General features: G+C 34.0%; 3 protein-coding genes across 5 annotated transcripts in view; 2 read left to right on the top strand and 1 right to left on the bottom strand.

Annotated features, from left to right (window-relative positions):
• LOC139771396 (non-structural maintenance of chromosomes element 3 homolog) overlaps positions 1-16,161 on the top strand; it is a 161,502-nt gene extending 145,341 nt beyond the window's left edge. Inside the window, exons 3-11 of the mRNA XM_071704127.1 lie at positions 5,489-5,571; positions 10,759-10,848; positions 11,498-11,622; positions 13,884-14,148; positions 14,393-14,925; positions 15,049-15,211; positions 15,372-15,466; positions 15,549-15,680; positions 15,858-16,161. Of these exons, the coding sequence (XP_071560228.1) occupies positions 14,145-14,148; positions 14,393-14,925; positions 15,049-15,211; positions 15,372-15,466; positions 15,549-15,680; positions 15,858-15,926 (996 nt within the window). The 5' untranslated portion in view covers positions 5,489-5,571; positions 10,759-10,848; positions 11,498-11,622; positions 13,884-14,144 and the 3' untranslated portion in view covers positions 15,927-16,161. The remainder of the gene's footprint in view (positions 1-5,488; positions 5,572-10,758; positions 10,849-11,497; positions 11,623-13,883; positions 14,149-14,392; positions 14,926-15,048; positions 15,212-15,371; positions 15,467-15,548; positions 15,681-15,857) is intronic.
• Positions 3,121-6,783, bottom strand: LOC139771335 (adenylate kinase 8). Its single transcript, XM_071704036.1, has 11 exons — positions 6,688-6,783; positions 6,388-6,514; positions 6,080-6,168; positions 5,880-5,976; positions 5,582-5,692; positions 5,177-5,247; positions 4,758-4,938; positions 4,133-4,257; positions 3,953-4,062; positions 3,700-3,874; positions 3,121-3,387 (listed from the first exon to the last, which is right to left on the bottom strand). Exons 1-11 carry the CDS (start codon positions 6,781-6,783, stop codon positions 3,121-3,123), a joined length of 1,449 nt encoding a protein of 482 aa, XP_071560137.1.
• A 123-nt stretch (positions 16,162-16,284) lies between the features above and the next one.
• Slob (Slowpoke binding protein) lies at positions 16,285-25,660 on the top strand. 3 transcript variants are annotated; one of them, XM_071704106.1, is made up of 11 exons: positions 16,285-17,217; positions 17,855-17,990; positions 20,057-20,462; positions 22,627-22,793; positions 23,144-23,409; positions 23,755-24,046; positions 24,419-24,510; positions 24,589-24,714; positions 24,793-24,866; positions 24,987-25,037; positions 25,126-25,660. In XM_071704106.1, coding segments are annotated over exons 3-11 (1,425 nt in total). In that variant the 5' UTR covers positions 16,285-17,217; positions 17,855-17,990; positions 20,057-20,106; the 3' UTR covers positions 25,127-25,660. The 3 variants fall into 3 exon arrangements, with proteins under 3 accessions (XP_071560207.1, XP_071560205.1, XP_071560206.1); XM_071704104.1 differs by lacking the exon at positions 24,987-25,037; XM_071704105.1 differs by lacking the exon at positions 24,987-25,037 and having other exon boundaries at positions 20,036-20,462.
• The last annotated feature ends 1 nt before the right edge of the window (position 25,661 follows it).

The raw sequence follows: 25,661 nt of genomic DNA, 5'->3' as shown, positions 1-25,661 counted from the left end.
AATGCGAGATATATTATTATAAAAACAGTGATAAAAGATACAGGAGAGAGAACTGCGACGACGAGATCTGAAGTATATTTTAATGTTGTTATAAATGTTGTCAACTGTAATTATATTTATTTATAAATTACATAAATATATATAATTATAAATAATTATACTAGATAATATAGATTGATATAAATTATTATTTGTTAGTGAAGGATTGTTATGTATTAATTCGTCGTACAATAATGTCATTGTGCGTTATGTTGCGTCTTACCTGAAATATAATACTCGTCATCAAAATAGTAAAGAGAAGATTAAATTGAAATCGAGTGAGTCTGGATTGTTGATATGGCCACAAGCCAATAGCGAGTAGTAAGATTCTATTGAGACCTATTAAATATTGAGTCTCTATACGGATCATCACTTAGCTAAGTTCGGGACACGAATGATTGTCGAAGCAATCGACGAGAGTATGCTTATCCCCTCCTTTGCCTATTGTGATCGATCAGACATTCTATGAACTTCCCTCTTCTGGCATAAATTTTAGCGCATTATGTAATTTCGTTTAACGTAGGAACGATACGTAATACCGTGAGATCATAACACTCGCAATTTGACAAATTTCTTAATGAGAGGTATACCTTTACACTATATCGATTTTCCGGGAAGAGTTTAACAGTCATTTTTCTCTCATAAAAAGTGAAGGAAGTTCTGAAATAAGAATAGCACAGTCACGTTTTTGTCATTTAAAGATAGCGCAATTTTATCTACATATTTTATTCTCGCATGTGCATATATAGCTACGTTACGTTCGACTTTTAAGGGAAAATATCGTTTACTCATTGTTATATACTGTCATTATCAGCTTTAACATTTCCATTCGTTTCAGTGTTTATTTTGTTACCCGGAGGACATTTTATTTTGAAAAGAACGAAGCATATATACATCTTCGAGCTCTGTCGAATTTGAACATATTAACTCTTCTTCCAAACCACGTATATACTCGCATGTATACATGTATTTATTAGGAATGGAAATATTTACGGTAATAACAAACGTTTTTAGTATATAATTAATTAAGGTTTTCTCGCAATTTTATGGTGTATTATCTTAATGTATCGATTATTATTAAAAAAGTAACATAAAATCCCGATTCGATAATTGCAATATATTCCTATCATATTTAATAACTTCAAGAAAGCCCAAATTAAACAGTTAAATCTTCTTTTCGCGATTTGCATGACTCGTGATTCCCTAATAGGAAAGGTGTATCAAAATCATCCCATCGTGTTGAAACCTGTATAACGCAAACAGGTATCCTGGCGACAGGAGGGCGGTTCTATCAGGATCGCATCCCTCGCGAGCAGTTTCTCGTGCGGGGTGTAGACGCGTAAGCGACCTGTCCGCCTCCATGCATCCTTGATCCGGAAATATGCTTCGCGTTTGAGGCAATTACGGGCATTAGCGTGGGTGCCGCTGCGGCTTTAATTTGACTCGCATCTGTCTCGCTTCGGAGCTTTTGAACTTCCCAAATACGATTATACGCGACGCTCCCTTTATCTCGACAATAATTTTCTCCCTCGTTATTATGTAACGTATCCACGTATGCATTTGACACGTGAAATAAAAGGTATGTCGTATAATAACTTATAATCTTTATTAAATCTAAAATATAATAATCTTATTTTACATAAAACTCGGATAAATAATTATAAAATAGTTTTTAATATCTAAATTTGCAGTAATATTTGGTTTTAAATAAAATTATAAATCAAATTTTGGCTTCTGTGATGATTTAGAATAAATTATAACATTGTAATATTGTTTAATTTATCACAATTTAATTTTTAAATAAATATTGAGTGAATTGAGCTACTTTTAGAAAACCTAATGTATAAATAAATTTGTCAGATAAAATTAGAGACAACATACTTCGATGTAGTAAAAGGGTGAATGTAAAAGATGGTTTTTGACTTTCACTTGGGGATGATAGATCGAACTTTGCCCGAGAAGGCTGACGCACTATCTACGTCACTGTCACCTTATTTGCTTGTGCCAAAAAATTATAGTAAACTTTCTGCTCGTTTTAAATCTGTTTTTAATCAGAAAAAAATGCTACACCTTTTAATAATTCCTTTCCGAATTTAATAATGACTTAAACTGTCTTATAAATTGAATTTTCGTCTTAGCACTTTTTAGCTTAAAAAACTATCGTTCTAAATATTCAAAACTCTGATTCTGTAATGTTGGAAAATTAATAAAACCAATATTAACATGGGATTTAAAAAAATGGATTAAATTTTTGATTATTATTTTATTTTAATGTAATCTTTACGAGATTTTAATTAAATGATTAATATATGAAAATATTCAATCTTAGAACTGAAGTTTTTATTTTATTCAGAAGAAATTTTATCCGCCCCTATTGTTGATGCCGAAACCTAGATTGTGTTACGTCACCGCTCCCATTGTTACGTAATGTTATATCGTCATAACCATCGTCATAATCGTTTATGCGCGATTACGCGTCGTGACGTCGCGAAGATGGGATGCTTCGCGTGCCAGGGTCGCAGGATTTTCCAGGAGCGCGTCCGATTTCCTACCTTTATCGTAAAGAAATACATAGGCCGGTATTCATAGTTGGTTCTTATATTTAAGACCGTCTTAAGTACAATTTTAAGATGTTATTAACTAATCACAGAGCCGTATTAGCATATCTGAAGATATTACTTAAGACGGTCTTGAAATAAGATCTGACTATGAATACCGGCCATAGATATCTTATACACATAATATTATCCTTTGATTAGAATTAGGGCTATAAAGATAGGGCTACAGATCTTCAACTTGGACTTTCATCGGATCTTCAACATCTTGAGATAAAATAATTAAAATGCAGTTTAGAAAACAGTAAAAAAGATATGGAATATTTAATTCTAAATAAGGTCTCAGTGTGAAGAGAAATGGGACATTTCTCCAAGTTCTATTACAGCGAATCTATGTATAGAGAGAGGAAAATTAATAAAAATTATACTTTATGGTTGAAGAACTGAGTGTTTTACACGTTACAAACTGAAATGTTATTTGTTGTTTATGTTTGTTCTTTTTTTTACACAAGAATGATTTGGAGGGTTAAATAAATGAATATTTAGGCTCTGGTGCGCGTATGTCATCGAAAATGCTCGGGTCGGGTTCGTCATCGGGATCGAATTCTATGCTCATTGGATCGATCATAGGAGGTGGTTGGGGAAGCCTGGGTTTCGCGGACGGTGCTGGTCGCATCAGACAGGCCTCCAGTCTTTCCCTCACGCACTTTTTCTCACCCGTCGCGTCTATTACGGACGCAGTTTTCCCCGCGTATCGCATTATGGCATCTATATTTTCTTCGTACTCCCGAAGCTACATTTAGCAAATAAAACAGCGAAATAATTTCAATTAAAAATTTAAAAGTTGTAAAACTTTCTCTTTTAAAAAAACATAATGTTTCAAAAACGCGCGTGTATAAGTATAAAATAAAAAGTAATTATAAATCGACATATAAATACAATTTACATCTAAAAGATAAAATAGTATAAAAAACATGGTTTAACCGTTAACAAAAAAGATTTATAATTTGTAAGATATATGTTTTTCCAACCAGAGAATAAAACAAAGTATTACATTTATATAAATCTTGAGCGAGAATATTTTGGAGGGTAATGTGTTAGTTACATCTTGTTCGATGATGTCTTTGTAATCATTGGAATAAACATCTAATTTAGAATCTGGATCCGTCGCCGAAGACTCGCACGATGCGAGATCGTGCTCGCTTTTAGTAATAATGTCGCATCGACGATTCAAAAAGCTTTCTCCGCACATTTGTACGTCCATTTTGAGGACAATTACTCTTAATGTAATTTCGAAAATCGTAATTATGATATTATTATGGGATTTCTGTGGAATTGTAGCTACTTATGAGATTTACCTATTGGGTGGCGTAGATATCATATCCAAGAGTTTGAACTCCTCCACAGTTTTAGGGTAACCTGTCAAAATCCATCCTCTCTTGAGACAGTCATCCTCGAGTACATATTGCTGGAAATAATGACGATGCCAGTCACCGTGACAAATTAATTTTATATTTCTCAGCAAGCTATTATCACACCTCGATAATTTGTACTCGCGCTTCTAACTTTACTTTCTCTTTACATTTGTGCTCGCATAATCGCAGCATTTCGCCTAAAGCCGTCTCTCGCAAGCATGCTTGTTCCAAAATATTATCAAAGTCAACTGCAAAAATATATAACGTATTTCTGTTCAAAATATTATCGTTAGAAACAAATCTGTCTACTAAAAATCATCACTGATAAAGAAAGAATAAAATATAATATTATAAATAAACAATGTATCTTCCTAATAAAATGTACGTATATATATCTAACATTTCTCTAGAATAAATATTAACAAGTTACTAGAAACGCAAAGATATTATATATGCATATATATATATCATATATATATATATATATACAGGTTTTTTCCCCGCTATCCGAAAGTAAAGCGTTCCTGTATATGAAACTTTTCGTATGCGAAATGACGTAAAGTGAAGAAGCAGTTACTATTAATTTATATGGGACTTCTTTTGTAAGAGCGAAAATCTTCTTTGGATTCCTTTCAATTAGCGAAAATTTATAAATGTATTAATGTAGGTTTTTTGCAAAAGCAGAGCAGTGTAAAGCAAACTTTAAAAAAACGGGGAATATCTGTACATACATATATACACACATTACCATAAACAAGATTAAATCTCTCAGATATATGTTTTGCCAAAGAACGACGACCTGATCCTTGAGGACCTATGAGAGCGATACGAAAAAGCAATGGGGCTCCATAATGTTTTCTTCTAACTTTTATTAATGTCGCGCAATCTTTGCCCAGTTCGTGAATTGTCTTAGTACCAGCTTCAACTTCCTAAAGTGAAATTTCTTAATAATCTCATAACAAAATTAATGGCATTTAATATAGAATTGATTAATTACCACTTTCGGGTAGTTTATAAAATAACTGCAAAATAAAAGTTTATTTTGTTAAAATATTATGTATAATGTTAACATATTATTAATATGTTAATAATACATTAATAAATGCTATATTAACTTAGTAATAATATTATAAATAAATATTACAAAGCCAAAGATCGACAACTAACAATTAAAAGATTAGCATAAGCTTCACGTAGACCTTGAAGAGTCTTCTTATAATCGTATTGTCTTGGATCTTCTGAAAATAAATCAGATTTATAAGAGAATAAGTTAGATGCAGTCAAAATTTTACATTAAAAATGTAAAGATTAATATTTAACATTTGCAATTCTTTCAACAATCGAAACCATTCTTGTAATTTGACTTTTGTTCGATATCTTTGTATGTTTTATATTTTATAAATATATTAATACAATTAATGTGAAAAAAAATATTAATAATATCATTAACTTAAAGAATGTTATGATTTCTGGTTACAGAGAGAACGAGTTTTGCAAAAATGGAGATAAATCTGAATGGATTTGAAAGAAATGGCAAGATTAATAATACTGCAGTTCATCCAGTAAGTATACTTTTTTCTTGAATCTCGTCTTCTGCACACGGTGGTATAATCTGTATCACGTGTGTTGGTATTACGCCGACACGTTGCATTGCACGTGCTTCCTTTTTACTCCTCGGTATATCTGTACAGCAGATTATGTATTTACGAGAAAAATAAAGAAAGAAATTTAGTTACATTTTTTAGTTACACTTTTCTTATAGTAGGATTTATAATAGTTGTCCCAATGAGACAGTGCAGCTTTTCAAAATCAACTTTTATTTAACATAATGAATAATCAAAAAACGGAATAATCAATGTACGTAAATTACCGACTAATGCCCATCCAGATTCATGAAGTATTCCCGACATTAACATTCTCTTTAGCCTTATCGCGATCTCATTAGCATCATAGCAACGACATGTGTTCTAAACATATCATAACAAACATTTGGTATAACATTAAAAAAGAGGAATTCGTGCAACTTCTTAAGGCATTGTATGAGAAGTAGATAAATTGATAACAGCATACTTCAGTAGAAGATAAAGTATAAAGGTCTTCTAGAGTGACAGGACAAATACCAGTTTCCTCTTGTAGAATTTTCGCGAGAGTTATTTTATCTATGCCGACAGAGAAAAAATTCCTTTTTATTAATTTTGAGAATAATATGTAGGTACACATATTAGAGATCTTCTTAAAATAAAAATGATTGGTTTATTGCATTTTATAAATATGATTATTGCTAAATATACGAATGTAATGGAGGTAGTTCCTTATAAGAATATATCTTATAATATATGCAATTAATTATATTATTGTTGACCATGCTAACGGAATACCGAAGCTCGGAGGAGCTATAAGGATAACTCTGGGAATATCTCGCTTTCGTACAATATGTTGGACGCATTGTTTTGTAAATATTATTGGGTCTTCTGGCTGCTGGATCAGTAATTGCGTCACCAATTCCTATAAATTTTTTATGATATAATACAATGCATTAAATAATATAATGTGATATAATAATAATATAATATTCTAATGTAATGTAAAATACACACAAAATGCAACACACTTATATATGTAACATAATTAATCTCAATGAAATATTTGAGTGGAGTAAGATGACGTAATTCAATTACATAAAAGAATTCATATAATCTGTGTTTTTCTATGTAGGGCACGAAATCCAGCGGAATGGTCAATAATTGTCTTGTTCCTCCTTCAAAGTCGCTCATATTTCACGATTTTTATGGTTAATTAATAATATATAGTGTTATTTAACGTATGTATGTATCATAATGCGTATGGCATACGTTTGACATATTTAATTAAATTCAAGCAGTACGCGACTTTCAGTTGTATGTTTTCGAAAACTATTCGCTTGTTTTATCATGTCACACACAGCCTGCGTTTGTTTATTCCCAATAGCTCCCAATGTGAATAAACGAACGCAGGCAGAATGTTATTAATTCAGAGAGGAATTATGATTTTCGGAAAGAGATAATAAAAAATGCAAAAACAGTTTTAAATATAAAAACATAAAAAATTATTGCATTGTTTATTAGATTATAAATGCGAAATTATCTACCAATTAAAAGCCCTTATTTTTTTTAAACGAAATAGTAAAAATGCAAAATTATATTTTACAAAAATCAAACAACCAATCATCATCAATCATAGAAAAAAATTTTTCCAATACTGACATATTTTGCAATATCTTGAAAAAAATATTTTTGCAGCAAATAGTGTTGCGTGACAGACCAGACAAAGCTTCAGTTTGAGCCACAATGATTGAATAAAATGTATCATTTTCGTATAATCCAGTTCACACACATTAGATATGTACAATTTAATTATATTATACATATGCAATTATATATACAATTGACAATTTTCGCGACAGTATATATCATTTTGTACATAATTCTTAGCATTATATTATTACATTTTTACACAAATAAGTTTAATTTACGCGAGACCATTTAGAAGTTTTATTAGGAATTTAATTTACGCGGGATAAAGATTTTTAAGTCGAGACGGCATCTTCCCGTCTTTAATTACGTGCAATCGCACGTATACAATAAAATCTTATAGGCTTACATTTACCTATATTTTGTATATTTTGATTGGTGTTGTACACCAACCTACCTTGTAAGGTCCTCTTCATCTTCTTTCTTCTGGCCAGCTTTTGTAGTATCTGGCCGTATTCTGGCTTCATATAGCCAGAAATACTCTTTTTGCTACCGGCTAATCATCGCCGGCAATAAGCGTACGATTTTACGCTTTCATATGATGCACGAAACACGAACGCGTCACAAAGAGGCCACATTAATTAAATCGATTGAGTACAAAATTAACAATTAATAATAACAATAGTAACTTCATTAACTTATGAATTAATTTCGTATCTTTTTTTATGCGCGTTTATTCGTAGCAATTGAAATATACATTTAGTAATTAAAATACATATCGAATTCGAAACAAATCTGAAATTAAAAAAATCTCTATGTCGACAGCCAGCGTTTCGATCACGATTATTAAATTTATATTGAACTTTTAATATAAAACTTTACGATATAAACAATAAAAATTTAATTCAAAAATAAATAAATAAAAATTGCTAGACGCGCCATTGAATATAATCTAAGGCCCATATGCGTATTTTCATCGATTCGAACGATTTGTTACAGAATCTCACCTCAAAAGCATGCAGAGATGAGAAATTCAGGAGAATGACGTAAGATCCGGAAGGGATAATAAATTTCCCACAGAATTAGAAGTGATAAAAATATTTTTATATTTCGCAAATTATTAAAATTACTTTTCATTTATATTATTTCAAAATCATTTTTAAGCGATGTAAAACTGATTGAATCTAAAATAATTACTAGAAAAAAAATCTATTTCATAACAAAATATATATTAGATCTCACGTCATATAACTACTTTATGTCATATAACTGATACAAAATCCAGTTATATAAATCACTACGTATGAATAAGCTATAACAGTTAGGCTAAAGTCACTTATATAAAGTTTAATCCTGAATGAATATTTGGAAAAGAGTGAGTGGACATAATACAATATTTATTATACTGTAACAATCATTTGTCAAAATTATGATAATATTATATTATTTATTCGAATTATTTTTTGCTAATTTTTTATTTAATTATAATTTGTTATTTCCTTATTCATTATATATGTATAAACATATGCAAATATTTTATTCTTTTTCTTTGCTGATTACGAAATATGAACATTATGAGTAAATTTAAGTAATAACAGTAAATTGAAAACATTTTACTTGTTAAACTTCTATTTGTCCCTTTAGCCTCTGATTTTTTAATTTTTATATTTGCAAAAAAATATGAAATATATATGCATAATAAAATTAATATTCCATAAATGATATACATCACTCTAATATTAACCAAATAATATTTCTAATTAATATAATTATTAATAAATAATATTCCATTACGTCCTCATGATATTCCCAATTTTCCAAAAAATTCGGCCTTTGTGTACATATAGTGTGTGGATACGAATACATTCTCATGTCTGCGTATGCACACTAAATTAATAACTAAATAAATGAACGCAAAATATATAAAATAATAAAAAGGCATCCAGGATTAACTTATCCTAATCTGTTTCTAACTTATCCATTTTGAGGCAACGAATGTATGGAATGTTTTATACTTATAAGCAACATCTTTATATTGTTATCATATTGCACATATGCATCCAGATATATTACATATTATTATATATAATGGTATTATATATATATATATATATATATATATATATATGTGTGTTTGATAAATTGCCATTCGTTACCTCAATAAAAAAAGGGAAATCATCACTCACCAACCCCGATGCGCAACAGCGGAATTATATCTGCCACGTAGCTACGTTGATTCTGTAATAAACAAATATAAAATTTATATTAAAACAGTGTTCAAAGAACCTAATGTTTTAAAAGATAATTTTTATGAGCATTAAACATTTTATTTATTATTTAATTAGATATTTATTTAAATAATAATATATTTTCCGAAAAAGATTAAAAGGATCAATTTTAATAAAATATTAAATTACTCTTTTTCTTCTAACTGTTATTTCTAAATCATGGTGAAATAAAACGACTCGAGAATAAACAGAAAAAATTACTCTTAAAATCGAGAATAAACAGAAAAAATTACTCTTAAAATAAAATAAAAAATAATATTTACCGCAAAGTTGTTCCACTGGTGCCCAATGCCTCTCCCAGGCCTCCTCCTCCTCTCAAGCTGACTTCTCGGGTTGTCAGCTCCCTCGATCCCCGATACAACTCCATCGACACCACACGTAAACGCGGATAATAATAATCGCGCGATATTTAATATAACACTCCCGAAAACGTGAAGTAACGACCGATTTTGTTCGTGGAAAAATCGCCCGCGATAACCGCGTTATCTCAACGCGTTCAGAGCCGGACAACTGACTCGATTTGCCCGATTAAGGACTTAGCCCCGCGTGGTCAGTATGAAGTGTTCGACAGAGAGAAGAGAGATCCTCGAAAAGTAGAAAGCGAGCTCTCTACAATGAGAATCATCGATCCCCTCGCCACCGGCACGTCGGGTTGCAGCCCCTCCACAGTTAGGTCAAATGATCTGGGCAGATCTGCGATCCAGGCCGTCCCCGTACAAGGACCACGCACGAGACAGCCGTCACCGTCTGAACGTGGAAATTGACGCAGTTGTATGCTAATGATTAAAATCGCGCGACGGAATTCCGGATAATCCGACGACTTCGAACGGCACTCCCGAAAATGCGACGATTTTAATTGTCATATTCGAAAATGTAACGATTTCGAGCGGCACTCCCGAAAATGCGACGCAACGAACCGTTTATACAATCGGCAGCGATTGTGTTTAGTTGCTTCGTTCTTCGATAAAAGCGAAATAGCCTGTAAAAGATAAGATTACGCGTATGTTTAAGTTGGTACTCTACTGTGAGATAGGGATACAAGTACACGAGAATAGAAATATGCGAGAATAATGCTATAGTTGAAAGGGTTTATAGAAAGCGGATAAAGTACGCGTCGCGTGTGATTAATTTCGAGAGTATCGTACAAGATATGGCAAAGCCGCGCGGTCATTATATTCTAGTAATTACTTGTAATCACGTTTAATTGTAATCAATATTTTGTTTGTTTTAGGAAACAAATATGAGTGCCATGAAAAATAGCAATGCGGAAAGAAAAGAAGAGCCGAAGCCGAGGAAGCAGCCAGATGTAATAGATCGCGAAGTGAGCATTTCATATAATCTATTTTATTGAAATAATTATTCATTTGCGCAGTAGTATATCGTTTTCAGATCACAATGTAATAATGTATTGAATGTTTAATAAATATATACAATGTCTAATAAATAAAATATTTTAGATTATATTTTAAAGTTTTTATAAATATTTAATAAATTATTTAAGATATAATCAATAATAACAAATATATGTATATAGAAAATATTTCTAAATAATTAAAATTTATATAATAGCTGATATAATCTTGATATAATAATTGAATTATATCAGGATTATATCAGATTTTTTTTTCTTATCAAATTTTATGCAAGTTGATATCTAAATAAAAAAACATTTTTATTAAGATATTATTCTTGTATTAAAAATTTGTTGAAATTATGAATAAAATGATACTTGCAAAAGTTATTCTTCCATTTTTATTTTAGGCATGTGTTTCTTTTAATCTGTTCCCCAAATATTCGCCCAAAATTAAATATTTCATAAATTGATGATGCAAGCAAGCAATATGTATGTCTATAAATATTTTTTTGAATATGTGTATATAAAATAGAAGCATTATTTTTCTTATAAAAACAAGAAATCCATATTTATATTTTAGTCATTATTTTTATTTCAATATTTTCGTATGTTACAGATTAATGTTGTATATAACTCCTCTATTGTGTGTGATGTGAGTAAAAAAAGGGTTCGGATGGAAAAACCCGCGAGGAGGCTGAGGAGGCTTAGAAAAAATATCAACCCCATTGGAACAACTTCGCGGTGAGCATTATTGTTTACTTGCATAAAATTAGTCGTTTTATTTTGATGATGTAAAAATAATAATTAGGAAAAAAATTAATCTGAAATTTTATAAAAATTTATCTTGCGTTGATCCTTTTTTAAAAATGTATAATTATTTTAATAGGTATTTAATGAAAACCCATTAAGAAATTCTATATAAGAATTACACACATGTTCGAAAAGTATTTATAAATATAAAAGAAACACATGCTTAATTCATTTAATATCCTTTTCTCTGTAAGAGAATAGTCTTTATTTTTATTTTACATATATAAATAACTTGTACTAATTCTTTTTGTAAAAAAAGAAATCTGTAGAAACGCTTCATATTTTTAAAATGTCACTATTTTATTTTCAATGCAACTTTCTTTCTTATTCTTTTTTTCATTTATTTCAGCAACTTTAATCAAATTGTAATCAATGGACAAACTAGGTTTATAACAAATAAAATAAAATAATGTAATGTGAGATCTTATAAATTATTCGTCGCGGAACAGAGGAATTTTTTTAAATATAATTATCATTGTTTGTATTAAAATTTTCCTGTTAATAAAGATATTTAATTTCAAATTAATATATGTATATATATATATATATTTTTTTTTTAAATAAATATGTTGTTGCAAATAACTTAATAACACCATGAACAATGTAATAAGGAAATACATGCTCGACATGTAAAAGCACAGGTATATTGTAGGATAAAATGAAAATGTTATCACGATATTTATGTGTCTAAGATAGCGGTAAAAAGTTTCTCGCGCGATTAACTTCGCGTGCCAAGAGAGACGCGGCATCGCTACTTAATTGATCCGCGCGATAAATCTTTGGCCGAACAAGGCTTTCAAAATACGCGTTTGAACGAATTTTCAATATCCGAATCTATACGATCTTCGCGATAGGCCTAGTTTACACCGATTGTTTGGTACGCGTACCAAGTACTATATTCGTATTAGGTCCGTATCAAATCTCGGTTTACACCGATATAACCCGAGATTTAATAGGAATTTGATACGGATGTAGTACTTGGTGCGCGTACCAAACGATCGGTGTAAATTGGGCCATAGATATTGCAACAGATGTTAAATGTAAAGTTAATGCATAAGTATATTGTACTTGCCAATTGAAGACATCGCGACGCCACTCATTCCGCAGCCGTCTCGTGCCCGTCGCGATCTAAAAATGAAAGAGGAACGTAATAATATTTTTGGCGCGTACTAATATTTTTGACAGACATCCGCAATATTTGCGACATTGGAAAATACGACCGTCGCTTTCGCGTCGCTGCCCGTACGACGCGCCTTCGATCGAACGCATCAAGTATCGCGAAATACGTATTTTTACAAATTATTAATACCCGAACGCTGAATGTATACTACACGATAGGTGCTGCAGTAAATAATGAATGCGAAGTTAATAAACGTTATACTCTTACCAATAAAACGAGTCGCGAAGCCGCTCATTCCGGAGCTGATCCGTCGATCCGTCCCGCGCGGCGTTCTGCATGGAAATGGAAGGAGGGAGGTGATCAATATGGCGGAGACGCTTCGTCTCCCGCGCGGTATATTTCACGTAATAAGAGGTCCGTTCCGTTTCACGCATATGCGCTCATTTTCTATAGTAAACGTAGAGTAAACGTATGCTATAGATAAATGCGCGCATATGCGTGAAACGGAACGGACCCAAGAGCGGCGCGGCAATTTCGATCCGGTATCACGTGACACTACGTGAGTTAAATAGCTAGATGGCTAATAAAAGCCTACAGTTGATTAATCGAAAATACGCAATTAAATTTTAATATTGCACGTACAGTGTATACAGTAATTGAATTTATTAATATCGCAAAAATATATTATGTAAGATTACATTTTTAATTAATAATCAATATATCATGCCTTTCGGGTATATCATTTAATACAGCTGCGATTCGCTTATTTACACTTTATGTTCATAACTAATTAATATTAATTTTTTTAAATTACAAACTTTTAAACGAAAAATGAAGATATTCCGAAGTTTCTTATTCTTGCTTTTATCGCCTGGAGTATTGTTATCTAAATTATTTTGGAAACGCAGCAGAAACACTATAAGATAATACACTAGATAAAAATATTTACGAAACAGCCAAAATTTTTTTAATTAAGCATATTTGTATTTACTTTCGAATTTTTCTGATTAAAACAGGAAAACTGTAAATTGATGGTGCAGGTATTAATTTGTTCTATTCATTCTGCTTGCAGCATTTACCGAGAGGGGGCGATAGTGCACAGCGACTGATTTCCGGTTCCGCACAAACTTGGTTGTTTACAGAGGGCAGCTCTTACTCAAAATAAAAGACGACGTTTGGTGGCGTTTGGGTAGTACGATTTCGCGCCTCGCGCTTGCATTATTTTATATTTAGTAAGGAGTTAAGGACAGTTAGGAGACAAGAGACAACAGAGATCCATCACGAGGTGCGCCACGATAAAGCCGATTTCTGAAGTGACGCTTAAATTTCCAAAATGGGTAAGAATATATTTATATTGTACTCGTGCTTCAGAATAAAATCGACGTGTATCATTTCCCTTTTTTTATGAAGCTAGCTACGAAGCTCTAAATCTAAGATAAGAGACAGAAGGAAGTTGAAATATGTCTCTTACATATATATATATGATAAGGTCTTCCTTCTATTTTTCAAATTGGAATGGAGTAGCATTAATTGTCATAACCTGAAATTCTATATATTAAATGGAAATTGATGTGTTTATAGGTAGAAAAAAAGGATTTCAGAGAGAGAGTAGTGACGATCTCTTCTTTGACTCCCAAGACCTTCCTGGTCCGAGTAAAGCCAGCGTATCGTCGCAACGACGTACTAGACCTTCGACCTTTACGGAATCACATATGAGCTCGCAGGATATAGCTAGCACATCGTCCCAACGACGTACTAGAACTTCGACCCTTACGGAATCACATATGAGCTCACAGGATATAGCTAGCACATCGTCGCAACGACGTACTAGACCTTCGACTCTTACGGAATCACATATGAGCTCGCAGGATATAGCTAGCACATCGTCCCAACGACGTACTAGAACTTCGGCCGTTACGGAATCACATATGAGCTCGCAGAAAATGGAGGCAGAAAAGGACACGCAACTAATCAGTAGCGTAATAAGATATCTCTTTGCCGCAGATCGCAATAAACAGCCTATACAGAAAACGCATATCGTTAAAAATGTACTAGGTGGAAATAGCAAAATGTTCCGTTCGATTATAGAGAAAGTGAACGGACAATTATCTGAGGTATACCTGTCTTTACAATCGTTATTTATGTAATTGCATGATTGTTCCACAAAGCAAACCGTTTTAAAAATAGAATTGTATTTATAAAGTTAAAATTTTCAAACAAGTTGTGGTATTTGATAGGTATTTGGATACAATCTAATAGAAGTTGAAAACAATAAATACATGATGGTGAACGAAATAGAAAACCATCTTCCACACCTCACCTTCCGCGATAGCCATAAGCAGGTGCTGTTGTATCTTGTACTTGTACATATTTTTATGTATGGCGAATCGTGCAAAGAAGGTGATTTTTACTCTTTCAAATTTTGCATATTATAACAATAACACGTAATATATATCTTGTATAATATTAATTTGTTACAAAAATAAATTATATATTAAATTTTTACAAGAAACTTACTGTAATAAATTAATGTTGAAAAATAAGTGAAATATTTTCACAGAAGTACTATGGGACTTCTTTCGACATCTGGGTATTATAAATGGTGATAATTTTCAACATGAATATTTTGGCGACGTTAATCAGTTGGTGACTGTGGTAAGAAGCTAGCTATTAACAGTCAACTATAGTTTAGTTCAAAATCATAATTGATTTCTAAATAAGATTTATTTACGCACAGGAGTTTGTAAATCAGAGATATCTTGAGAAGACAATGATAGATAAGTACGATCCAACGAAATTCGAGTATTCATGGGGATCTCGTGCGAAAAATGAGCTCACCTATCGTTCCGCCTTGACATTTGTCGGAGAGGTAAGCACAAAAATATATATACTACATTTAATGGTATAACAAAGATGATAATATATTTCTAAAAGTCAATTGAATTTCAAACAAATTTAATATTTAATAGAATTTTTTTCTATTTTATTATAAATGAAGCACACTGGTTGTTGTAAATGATGTAAATGATTAATATGTGAATTGCAGATATACGGTTGTCCTATAAATAAATGGAAATTGCAATACAAAGCTGTAGTTGAGGAAGACATAGAGTGAAAAGAAGAACAAGATGATTTACCTATATTTTCGCCATGTTAAAAGAAGAAAGAAAAAAAGGACAACGTTACTCAAAGGGACAAAATTAAAATGCATAAATGTGTCGCGTGTGCGCACGTATGTTTTCTATTTTTCTATTTTTATAGTACAAAAACATTATAAAAACTTTTTTTTATGCCAAAAAGATGTATTATAAGTCTATAAGAGTATTTAAATAAAGTATAAGAAAAGTTAATTTAAGTTAAATTAGAATAAGAAAAGTTTAATTTCTCTATATATAAATTTATACTTTATTCCTTCCTTGAGAAACTCGCATATGATGAAAGAGAAACACTATATTTCTAGACCAAACTATTTACGATTTCTCAGATATAGTTACTGTCCCTGAAAGCAACCTTAAAGCTGCAGGGCTTAGAGTTCGTGTCGAGTCTTCGAGCAAAAGTGTAGAATAACTCGTGCACATGTAAAAATTACATGGTTTATTTAATTAAAAATACCTCTGATGAAACATGTGCAGAGTATATAATTCGTACAGTAGATACCTAGCTAATCGCACATTTATCCAATTAATATTTCTTTTTCTGCATGATTATTTTTTCGCACCGTTTGTTTCATATACATTACGAGAATCCGACGATAATTCTTGTCTGCCAAAATTGATGCATTGGATCAGCGCTTGGAGAAGCACTTCTAAGTCCGTCTTATTTCCAGAAGCTTGTTCGCACGGAAATGCCTTTCATTTGCAACAACGTTCGTTAGCTTCGCGATTTCGCTCAGACCTTCGACAAGAAGGCGAGAAGGAAGGAAGGAGGTGTTTTCGGATACACTTTGCTGATCTTCCTCACGGACGGGAGTCCACAAGTTGCCAAACTTTCCGCGTCAGATATCCGGCCGTCCGTGCATTTACCTTGCCGTCCTCGCGAGGGCGAGGCGCGGCAGGGTGGAGGGTGGTTGCGCGGAACGGAATCTGTGTCGCGCCGGGTCAGTCGTGGCCCCACCGCCGTCGCCGGGATCGCGCGCTCTCATCAGTGTCCACCCAGCCCCGTTGCTCGGCGGAGGCCGCCGAGCGTCGTCCCACCCGCACGCGTCTTCGTCTCAAGTCGCGCGTCGCGTCTCCGTCACGGCGGGACACCCGCATGTCGGTCCTCGGGATCCTCGCGCGCCGTACCACTGCCCACACGACCCCCGCGGAGGTCGATAACCCGCGAGGACGCTCCTCCAACTTCTCCCCGAGAGTACGTTGCACCCGTTCCGAGAAAGTCAGTGGATCGTCACGTTTTCAATCTCCTCGGTACGAAAATCTATTTATTTATTGTAAATAATGAAATGCAATTTTATGTCGCTTTACAAGATTTCATACGAAAGTGGCGAAAGAGACGAAATAAGGGTGGTTTTACGGAGAACGTGATCTGTGAAACGTTTGTTGGATAATCATTCGAAAGATTTAATGCGATATTCCCAAAGTCCTTTTAAGTCCTCGGTAACACTGCATTTTTTCTTCGATTCACAGAAATTTATATATTTAAAAAGAAGTTCACGTATCCAAAGACAGATTGAAGGATTTATATATCCACAGGACTTTCCTTAAAAATGTGGAACGTACGTGAACTATCGACTCCGCAGTGTATACCGCGCCTTCGTTGCCGAGCAACGGATAAGGATACTTATAACGCGTTCTGATACACTATGGAAATACATTTTATTTTCTTGCGGACAATTATTACAAAATATCCTATATATTCATAATACACTTATATTTCCTTTAACATTAATTTAAATTTATATTGTCATATATTGTCGTTATTTCAAAGCGTTCTGTATAGACAAACTGATTTACGTAAAGTCATATAGGAGAAAACTGAACACTTCCTTTTTTGTTTTTATCAATTTGGTATGCAAAGGTTCATATTTTTTCGTGTATTTTTTAGCATTTCTGAGATCGCGCCGCGTGCGCCGAGATTTCAGCGACCAACGATTCTGCGGACCAACCGATCCTCTGTGATATTTTGCCGAATAATTTCACGAGAAAATTCAACATCCAACGGTGATTCGCCTTTACTAACGGTAAGGTGCGGATTAATTTGCATCGATTATCGATTATTTGAATAAATACGATTCAACGATAGAAAATGCACAGAATGTCACAAAGAAACTTGCTTTAGCATTACAATAATTTAATCGACATTAATAGAATCAATGATAATAGAAGATATCGAGGGAAGAATAGTATTAACAAAGTTAACGTTTTTAATATCAATACTGTTGCTTTTGTCAATATTATTTGTCACTCATATTGCACATTTAATAAAAAATATTTTCAGGAAGTAAATTTCAGATGAGAAAACTTAATAAGTACGATCGCCCGATATATACTTTGCTTACTATTTTACTCGTGAATTGTGTCTTGAGCGATCAATATCCTTCTCGAACTACTTAGCTTAGTAGCTACTAATTTGATATAAAGCAATTCTTGACGATACCGTTATATGAGCGATATCTTCTTATATATACAATTTTTACCTATATATATATATATATGGCGGTAGATATATACGACACATGCAGAGAAGAAATATATCGCAAGGGATGAGACTTCCGCGAAGAATAATGCTAATTCGATCACGTAATACTCTTGAGGACGCACACTACCTTCCTTTCTACCATTTTTCTCCCCGTGTCCAATAGATTTCAGACTTTTCAGAGTGTGCGAGGCTTCAACGGGACTTGAAATAGAACACCCTGTGCACACTGACAAATGATCGGTGTTTCGAGAGGAAACGCGTTTATTCAGTTCATATCGATCTGGAATCTCGAGAGCAGTATTAATAGCTGGACGATTCCGCGCTTAATAATGCATTCGCCTGTATCTTTCGCGATATGGCTCGCAATAATTTGCTTCGATTGCGAAATTAGATTGAGAAAGGTCAGAGGAAAAATCCGTCAGTTTATAAAGCTTGTTAAAAGAAGCGGTTCATCGACAACGCTCCGCATAACGTCAATTAAAACCTTTCCTCTCTTTTATTTCCATTTTTCCTTTATCTAACGTGGAAAGATACGAAATCAGAATGGATATCTTTTTTTTCTCTATCATTCACAACGTGTTCTTTTTAAATAATAAAATAAATTGCCCGTGAAAGAAATTTAAGTGTCTTTGAATTTGGGATACAAAATGTCAAATGTCTTTGAATTTGGAATAAAATAAAAATATAAAAGTAATTTAATACATGACAGTTATACATTCAAATTATCTCTTACTCTTTAAATTACATAGCTTTCTTTAAAAATATTTTGTACTTCTAAAAATTAAGTAATTCTCAATATTACGCATCTAATATTTGACATTTTCACGAAAAAATGTATTACGACAAAATTGAAATAATATCACATATCGTGATAATAAAACATAATAATAAAACAATACGAGGAATATATTTCGTATCTCTAAAATAGTGTATAATGAAATTTTCAGTTTTATCTTTGCAATGAAAAAATGATTTTTCGTTTCTATCAGTCGTCAGTTTATCAGTTTAAAAATCTCCATATCATAAATTTCCTCTGAAAGGAAATTGCTTGCATTTGAAGAAATTAGAAAACATTAATTATTCATTATTCATTAATTATTTTTAGTACAATCATTATTATTAAATGTTGTGTCTACCTGACTCTTATTTGGAAATCCAATAGCTGTTGTCATATTTGTGCAACAGTATAATCAGCATCATGTAAGAAGATCATGAAGAATGTGTACACTGAACTGTTAATTTCATAGGGTCAAATTATACTCAATTTGAGTTATTTTTAACTGTTCTTATAAGTCGTCACTGCTCCTACTCGACAGGTCATTAATTTAACTAAAACAATGTTAATTTAACTAGACCAATGGAGTTAAAATAACACTGTTTTGTTTCGACACACATAGGAATTAAAAATAACAAAATGTTATCTAACTCAAGGTATTGGTTTAAACTTCATCCTTTAACAGTGTAAAACAATCGGCTCTCGTTAAATATTTACACAGTAATTTTACGTAAAAAAAAACATGAAAATAGCGAGGCTTGGCGATCCATTCGCCAAAGTGCTTTTTCGGGGATTAAAGTTTAAAAAGGCAGGCTGGCAAAATGGATTTTTAGGCGCGCCGGGACCAAACAGCAACACTCGCCAAGGTAATCGCGGCGCAGCGATGTTCAACCTCTATCAGAGCCTAAACAAGAAGGACGACGGTGACGGGCAGCGGAACCGCGAGTCGGAGGTGACCGGTCACGACAGATTCTGTCAGCATCGTACCGGTCACTCGAGCACCCGTCGCCGCCGCCGCGCCGTCAATCGCAGGACGCAGAGTGCCACCGAGCTGAACCCCAGGGCGATGAGCACCGCGCGGGGCTCGTTGCGACGTGGTCGCAGCGTGAGCACGGAGGACGAGAACGAGAGCGAGGACGACAAGGGCCATCAGCTGGCGAACAAGCTGGACAATCTGGCACGGCTGCTCTTCAGCCGCGTGTCAGCGGCACGGGGATACAAGGATCAGGGAGACGTCAAGTGAGTATTTCAGGGGTGAAAAGACCGTGCATCTTCGTCGGCCTTTATAGTCTCGCCGGTCTCGCGCCGGATTCGCGGTCGGTTAAAATTAACCGGCGGAGACAGGATCCATAATTTATGAACTATGGATTTTGTAGAACGACCAGGGAGAATTATGGAGTTGTAAAATTTTATACGATTTTATACGATAGAGCTTCAAAAAGTTTGAAGATTATGAAGCTACTGTGGAAATAGACGGGGAGCTGTGAAATATTAAGGCTGAAGGTAAAATTACGGAATTGCACAACTGTACAATTATAGACTCGTAGAGGCAATATGATACAGTTATAAAGTTGTAAAATTACAACTTACGAAAGTTACAAAACGTTACGAAATTAAAAGAATAGAATTACACCCTGGAAGATGATTAATATATTCCAAAATTTAAATATTTCAGAAGTGACTTTTTATAAGAAAATCGGTTCAAGTTATTTCCTCTCATATCTTCCAACCAACATTCGGTAGAGACATTCGTGAGGAAAGGAATTGTGTTAAGACGTAAAATATAAATTGCAACGTCTCGATCCCCAGCCATTCTCCTCCAGCAGGCGAGATATGATTCCTCCGACGAGCCGGTTTATCCCCTTGGGATATGTATTATTCACGCGTATAGCAATAGTACATACGGTGCTGAACCAGCTATTACTTGTTGCTGCGACGAGAAATCAACAGGCACAGGGATAATTATTGTCAATATTGTCGCTTTACATTAATAATGATTTTCCCCGTTTGCGTTAACGGCATTCCGCCTAATAGCAGATCTAATATTGTCCGCTGACATCATTGTATATCCTATTAAACTAGCCGCTTCAATTATTTGTGTCATCCTTGGGCGTCTCTGTTTGTAAACCAAGAGCGAGTCCGTCGAAAACACCTCAGACATTCAGCTCTTATCGTCGTATTTTTCGCTTTCGCACGTTTGTCGTCACGGGCGTTGTAACGATAATAAATCGTTTCTCGTACGATAATCGTTTGTTTTTTTTTTTTTCACGTCGTTTCGGGAAAATGTCCGGTCAGTAATGAGTTGTGCGCAACCGCACGTTCATCGGGAGCCTTCGGCGAGCGATCATCGAGTGGACGGAAATTTCCGTGTTCCAACGCGCAGGTAATGGCAAAGCCATGCAAATGCAAAGAGTGTTAAGGGATAAAAGATCCTCTTCATCATTCTTGAAATATCGAAATGGCCTGCCTCGTTCTCCGATAATTCAGAACGAGATGGAGTCCCGGGACACTCGGCACATGTAACGCGATTGCGTTAATTCAATTACCATGTCCTTGCGTGGGAAAATGCAAGCCACATTAAGGCCGACTGATAATATATACATATAACCACTGTGTCGATTCTTCTTTCTTTTTGTTTTTTCTTTTTATTTTTTTATTGTTGGATGAAACCCCTTGCAGCCTCAGAGCAACGTGGCGCTTTGATACGCGACCGCACCGTAATCCGTGGCTCGCGAATCTAATCCGCTTTTGTTGCTGCCAGAGGCGCGATAATGCACAAGAGTTGCCTAGGCGAACGCAAAGCCCCGCGGCACCTTTCGACAGCAGGTAGAAAACGTTTTTTTTTTGTTGTTTTTTTTATATAAATATGATATATAAAATATGAAAAATAATATTAATTTCTTAGACGATTAAGAACGACCCGTATAAATATGTATACACGGATACGCGTTATTTTATTCCGCTGTATTCTTGAAGCTCTGGCAATCTGCATTTCTTTCGTTCGTTATTATTCCTTCAATATCCCTTTGTTAATCATGGAAACTTTTTGAAATACGTTACAATATATACGTACAGATACTTATCTTGCTTTATTTTGCTGTCTTCTTAGAAATCTGGTCATTTGCATTATTTTTCATTTATTATTATTGCCTTTAGTAACTGCGGAAACTTTTTCAAACATTGGGTACTTAATAATTGGATTCTGATGGCATGCAGATCCGAAATGTCCAAAATGATTCTAAATGTTTTTAAGATGATTAAATCGTTAATGAAAGTAAGGCTACAAAGCCTGCATTTTGTCTTCTCGGAGATAAACCGGACGGAAAAAAAGAGAGAAAGGAGAAATAAAAAGGGCTTTAAATAAGAAGGCATGATAAAATAGAATTTTGCGTATTCCCAACAGGAACGGCCGTTACACAGCGCTGAATCATGGCTCGAAACCTGTCAGCGAGGATGGAGTCGAGTACATGGAGATGGAAAAGAGATCCCGCGATCGTGCTTTATCAATCTGTCAGGACTACATCGGGAAAACGTCACGTTTCGCTCTCATCAAACAGCTCAATAACATCGGTGAGCCCTCTTTTCGCTCTCGTGATTCCGTCGAAGCCGTCGAAGTGCCAAATAAACGATATACAAGGTGTTCTGAAATCATAAGGCATTCCTCGATAAGATTGCAACGAAGCTAAGTAGAAATGAAAAAGTAGTAAAATGGGGACAAATTATAAAAATCTAAGAAACTAGAAAATTAAAGGAGGAGTTACCGATAGCGATAAAAAATCGATAATCACACGATTTTATGTCCAGAGACTTAAATTTTCTTTTTCATATCAGCGTTTACTGGCTGTCTTCGAGAAACTTTGTATAAAAGAGAAAGCTGATGTGTGCAACTGTTAAAATATCGTTAAAATATGTATCTTTAGGATCGAGAGTAGACAAGTACTGGTTTATGGTGAGAGATACGTCGCTGAAGACGGACAGATTGCTGACTTTGGTGCCGTTGAATCAGAACTGTCCATTGACTGTCTGTCCCTCCACCAAGGACATCTTGAACAATCTGTTCCTGGCCTTACAACATCCCTACATCTGCCCTGTCTTTCACGTCGATTTTCTCGAGTATGAGGACCAAACGTACATCGTCCTGGTGCAACCCATCAATCAGGGCAGCCTTAAGGATCTAATACACGGCGTAAGTGCTTCGTGACGTAGAAATGGATTCAGTCCTTCAGAAGAGTAAAGAAGTACGAACTTTATCTTCGCACTTCTTGATCGATCTGAAACTAATTGGTTTACTCACTTTTCCCCTTAACCGAAATTTTATTAGATACCATTCTTTCCATCTTCTTGCCAATATCAAGCATCTTAGCAAATTAAACTTCACTTAATCGATTAAATTCGAATAATGTGAGATCCATTTTAGATAATCGAAGGTCATTTATTTGCAATCGCTATATAAGAACGCAAAAAATTTTTCTCTGTATATTTGAGATTCCTGAAGACAGGATGTCTTAATAAAAATACTGTCCTGTGGCAGATCGAGCGAAACTGCTGGAATGAGGATTGGACTCACAAGTATGCGCGAGGCAAGGCACTCACACTACCGCAAGTGCAACGAATGGGACGCCAAATATTGGAAGCGTTGGTGTTCCTGAAGGAACGAGGATTCCCCACGGTGACTCATCTCCATTCGGGCAACGTGGTGATTCAGAATGGCGTTGCGAGACTAGCCGGTCTGGAGAACACTCTTCTAGGCTTCACCAGTCGCATACATCCCATTGTGACGTCCCGATTAACGCATGCCACCTCGATTGATATTATATGTTTCGGTAAAGAACAATTATTCTTTGATGCTAAGCTTTTCAAAGGAATTTTAAATCAACTCTTTAATTATTAATATAATGAGCGTCGGCGAAATACTTTTTAATACAATTTTTATGATCACTTTCTATATCTATTTTCTGGCAGGATATAAGACTTTAATACGATTTTAAATTAGATCTTTGTATTTTGTAATATTTTAATATAATTTTGTGTACACAATCTTTTCGGTGATATATTTTAATAAAGTACCAATTTTTCAATATGATTTTTTATTTAACCGAGCTCAATGTTGCATTTCTTCAATGAAATTTTATTTCAATTTTCAAATGTAATTTTTAATAAATAATTTTTAATAAAACTAATTTTTACATTACCAGGACACATGCTATTCGAAATGTGCGCCGGCTACGAATTATGTACCTTCAGACCATCTGCCGTCCAGCTATCAGAGATCGAAATGTATCCACAGGTAGAATCGATCGCAATAACAACCCGGTGTGATCTATTCATACAATGAGAATATATGCGCTACGTATTTCAATTTCAGGTCGTGAGATTTCTGGAATTGATATTCACGGAATCGGAAAATCACTTTACCAGCATAGAGGAGTTGCTGATCCACGATCTTTTCAGGAATATCGATCTCCGCGAGATGCGATGCACGGCCGTAACTGTGAGTACCCGGTTTCAATCTGAGTAATTTAAAGTTAAAGCCAACTCAATTCCAACAAAATTAACGCGACTATTTCAGGTATTTCGTCCGACCCTGACTCCCTCCATAATGAGCCTGCTCGACGGAATTAAACGGCAAGACGCCGGAAAAGGGTGAGTTTTTGAGAACTTCACGAAAATGATAATTTAATATATGAAAATCTACTTACATGTATTCGAATTCGATATATAAATAATTATTGGCGTTGGAAATAATTTGTTTCGCATGCGCAGCTGGCATAAGACACGCTCTATAAGCGATGTCCATTTAACGCGCAGATTTTGGTAATGAACGATCAATTAATTGCACTGATTAATAACTGTGAGTTTAATTGAAGGGGCAATACACATGAGCGCTCTACTTCTTTTTCAGAATTGCGAATATTGACAGCGAGGACGGTGTATCGCTGAACAGCTTCGACGGATCCTTACTCACGCAAATATACAACGAGCTTTCACAAACGGCTTTATAAAATGTGGGAACAAAGTCTCTCTATATACACATATACACATATACATATATATACGTATATTTTATCTCTAAAATAATGCACGTTCCTATTATATTTGCAAAGTGCCAAGAAAATAATTAACCCGACGCTAATTCTACCATGTATATTATAATATAAAGCGCATGCCATAGGATTTGTACAATGACGATGTAAAGATGATTTTCTTGTTTTCTTGTTTGTCTGATACAGATAAAGAAAATTGTCAGCCGTTAAAAATAATTAATTTTCTGGTTATTGTAATAATTCTAGAGACGGATAACAATCTCTCGCTCATTATAGAACCTGAGAATTACTTTAGATTTGTAATTAGATATTATTTTAAATTAATGAGAATTATAGAGAAATCACAAAAATAATAAATAAAACTGGGAAAAGCGTAAATTGAATTAAACACCAC

The sequence above is a fragment of the Temnothorax nylanderi genome, unplaced genomic scaffold (genome assembly GCF_030848795.1).
Source record: "Temnothorax nylanderi isolate EJ_2023f unplaced genomic scaffold, tnyl_v1.0 TNYL_tig0039_pilon, whole genome shotgun sequence".
In the NCBI taxonomy this organism is placed as follows: Eukaryota; Metazoa; Arthropoda; class Insecta; order Hymenoptera; family Formicidae; genus Temnothorax; species Temnothorax nylanderi.
This window is presented reverse-complemented; position numbering and strand designations above follow the sequence as displayed.

What these genes read in the sequence shown, in the direction of transcription:
- LOC139771335 (XM_071704036.1), bottom strand. Translation starts at nt 6,783, where the DNA reads ATGAGCGACTTTGAAGGAGGAACAAGACAATTATTGACCATTCCGCTG. An exon ending in CTTATGCTAATCTTTTAATT is followed by an intron (nt 4,939 to 5,176) that starts GTTAGTTGTCGA and finishes ATTTCACTTTAG; the next exon opens with GAAGTTGAAGCTGGTACTAA. An exon ending in AAGACATCATCGAACAAGAT is followed by an intron (nt 3,388 to 3,699) that starts GTAACTAACACA and finishes TGCTAAATGTAG; the next exon opens with CTTCGGGAGTACGAAGAAAA.
- Slob (XM_071704104.1), top strand. Translation starts at nt 20,107, where the DNA reads ATGTTCAACCTCTATCAGAGCCTAAACAAGAAGGACGACGGTGACGGG. An exon ending in AAGGATCAGGGAGACGTCAA is followed by an intron (nt 20,463 to 22,626) that starts GTGAGTATTTCA and finishes TATTCCCAACAG; the next exon opens with GAACGGCCGTTACACAGCGC. An exon ending in CGGCAAGACGCCGGAAAAGG is followed by an intron (nt 24,867 to 25,125) that starts GTGAGTTTTTGA and finishes CTTCTTTTTCAG; the next exon opens with AATTGCGAATATTGACAGCG.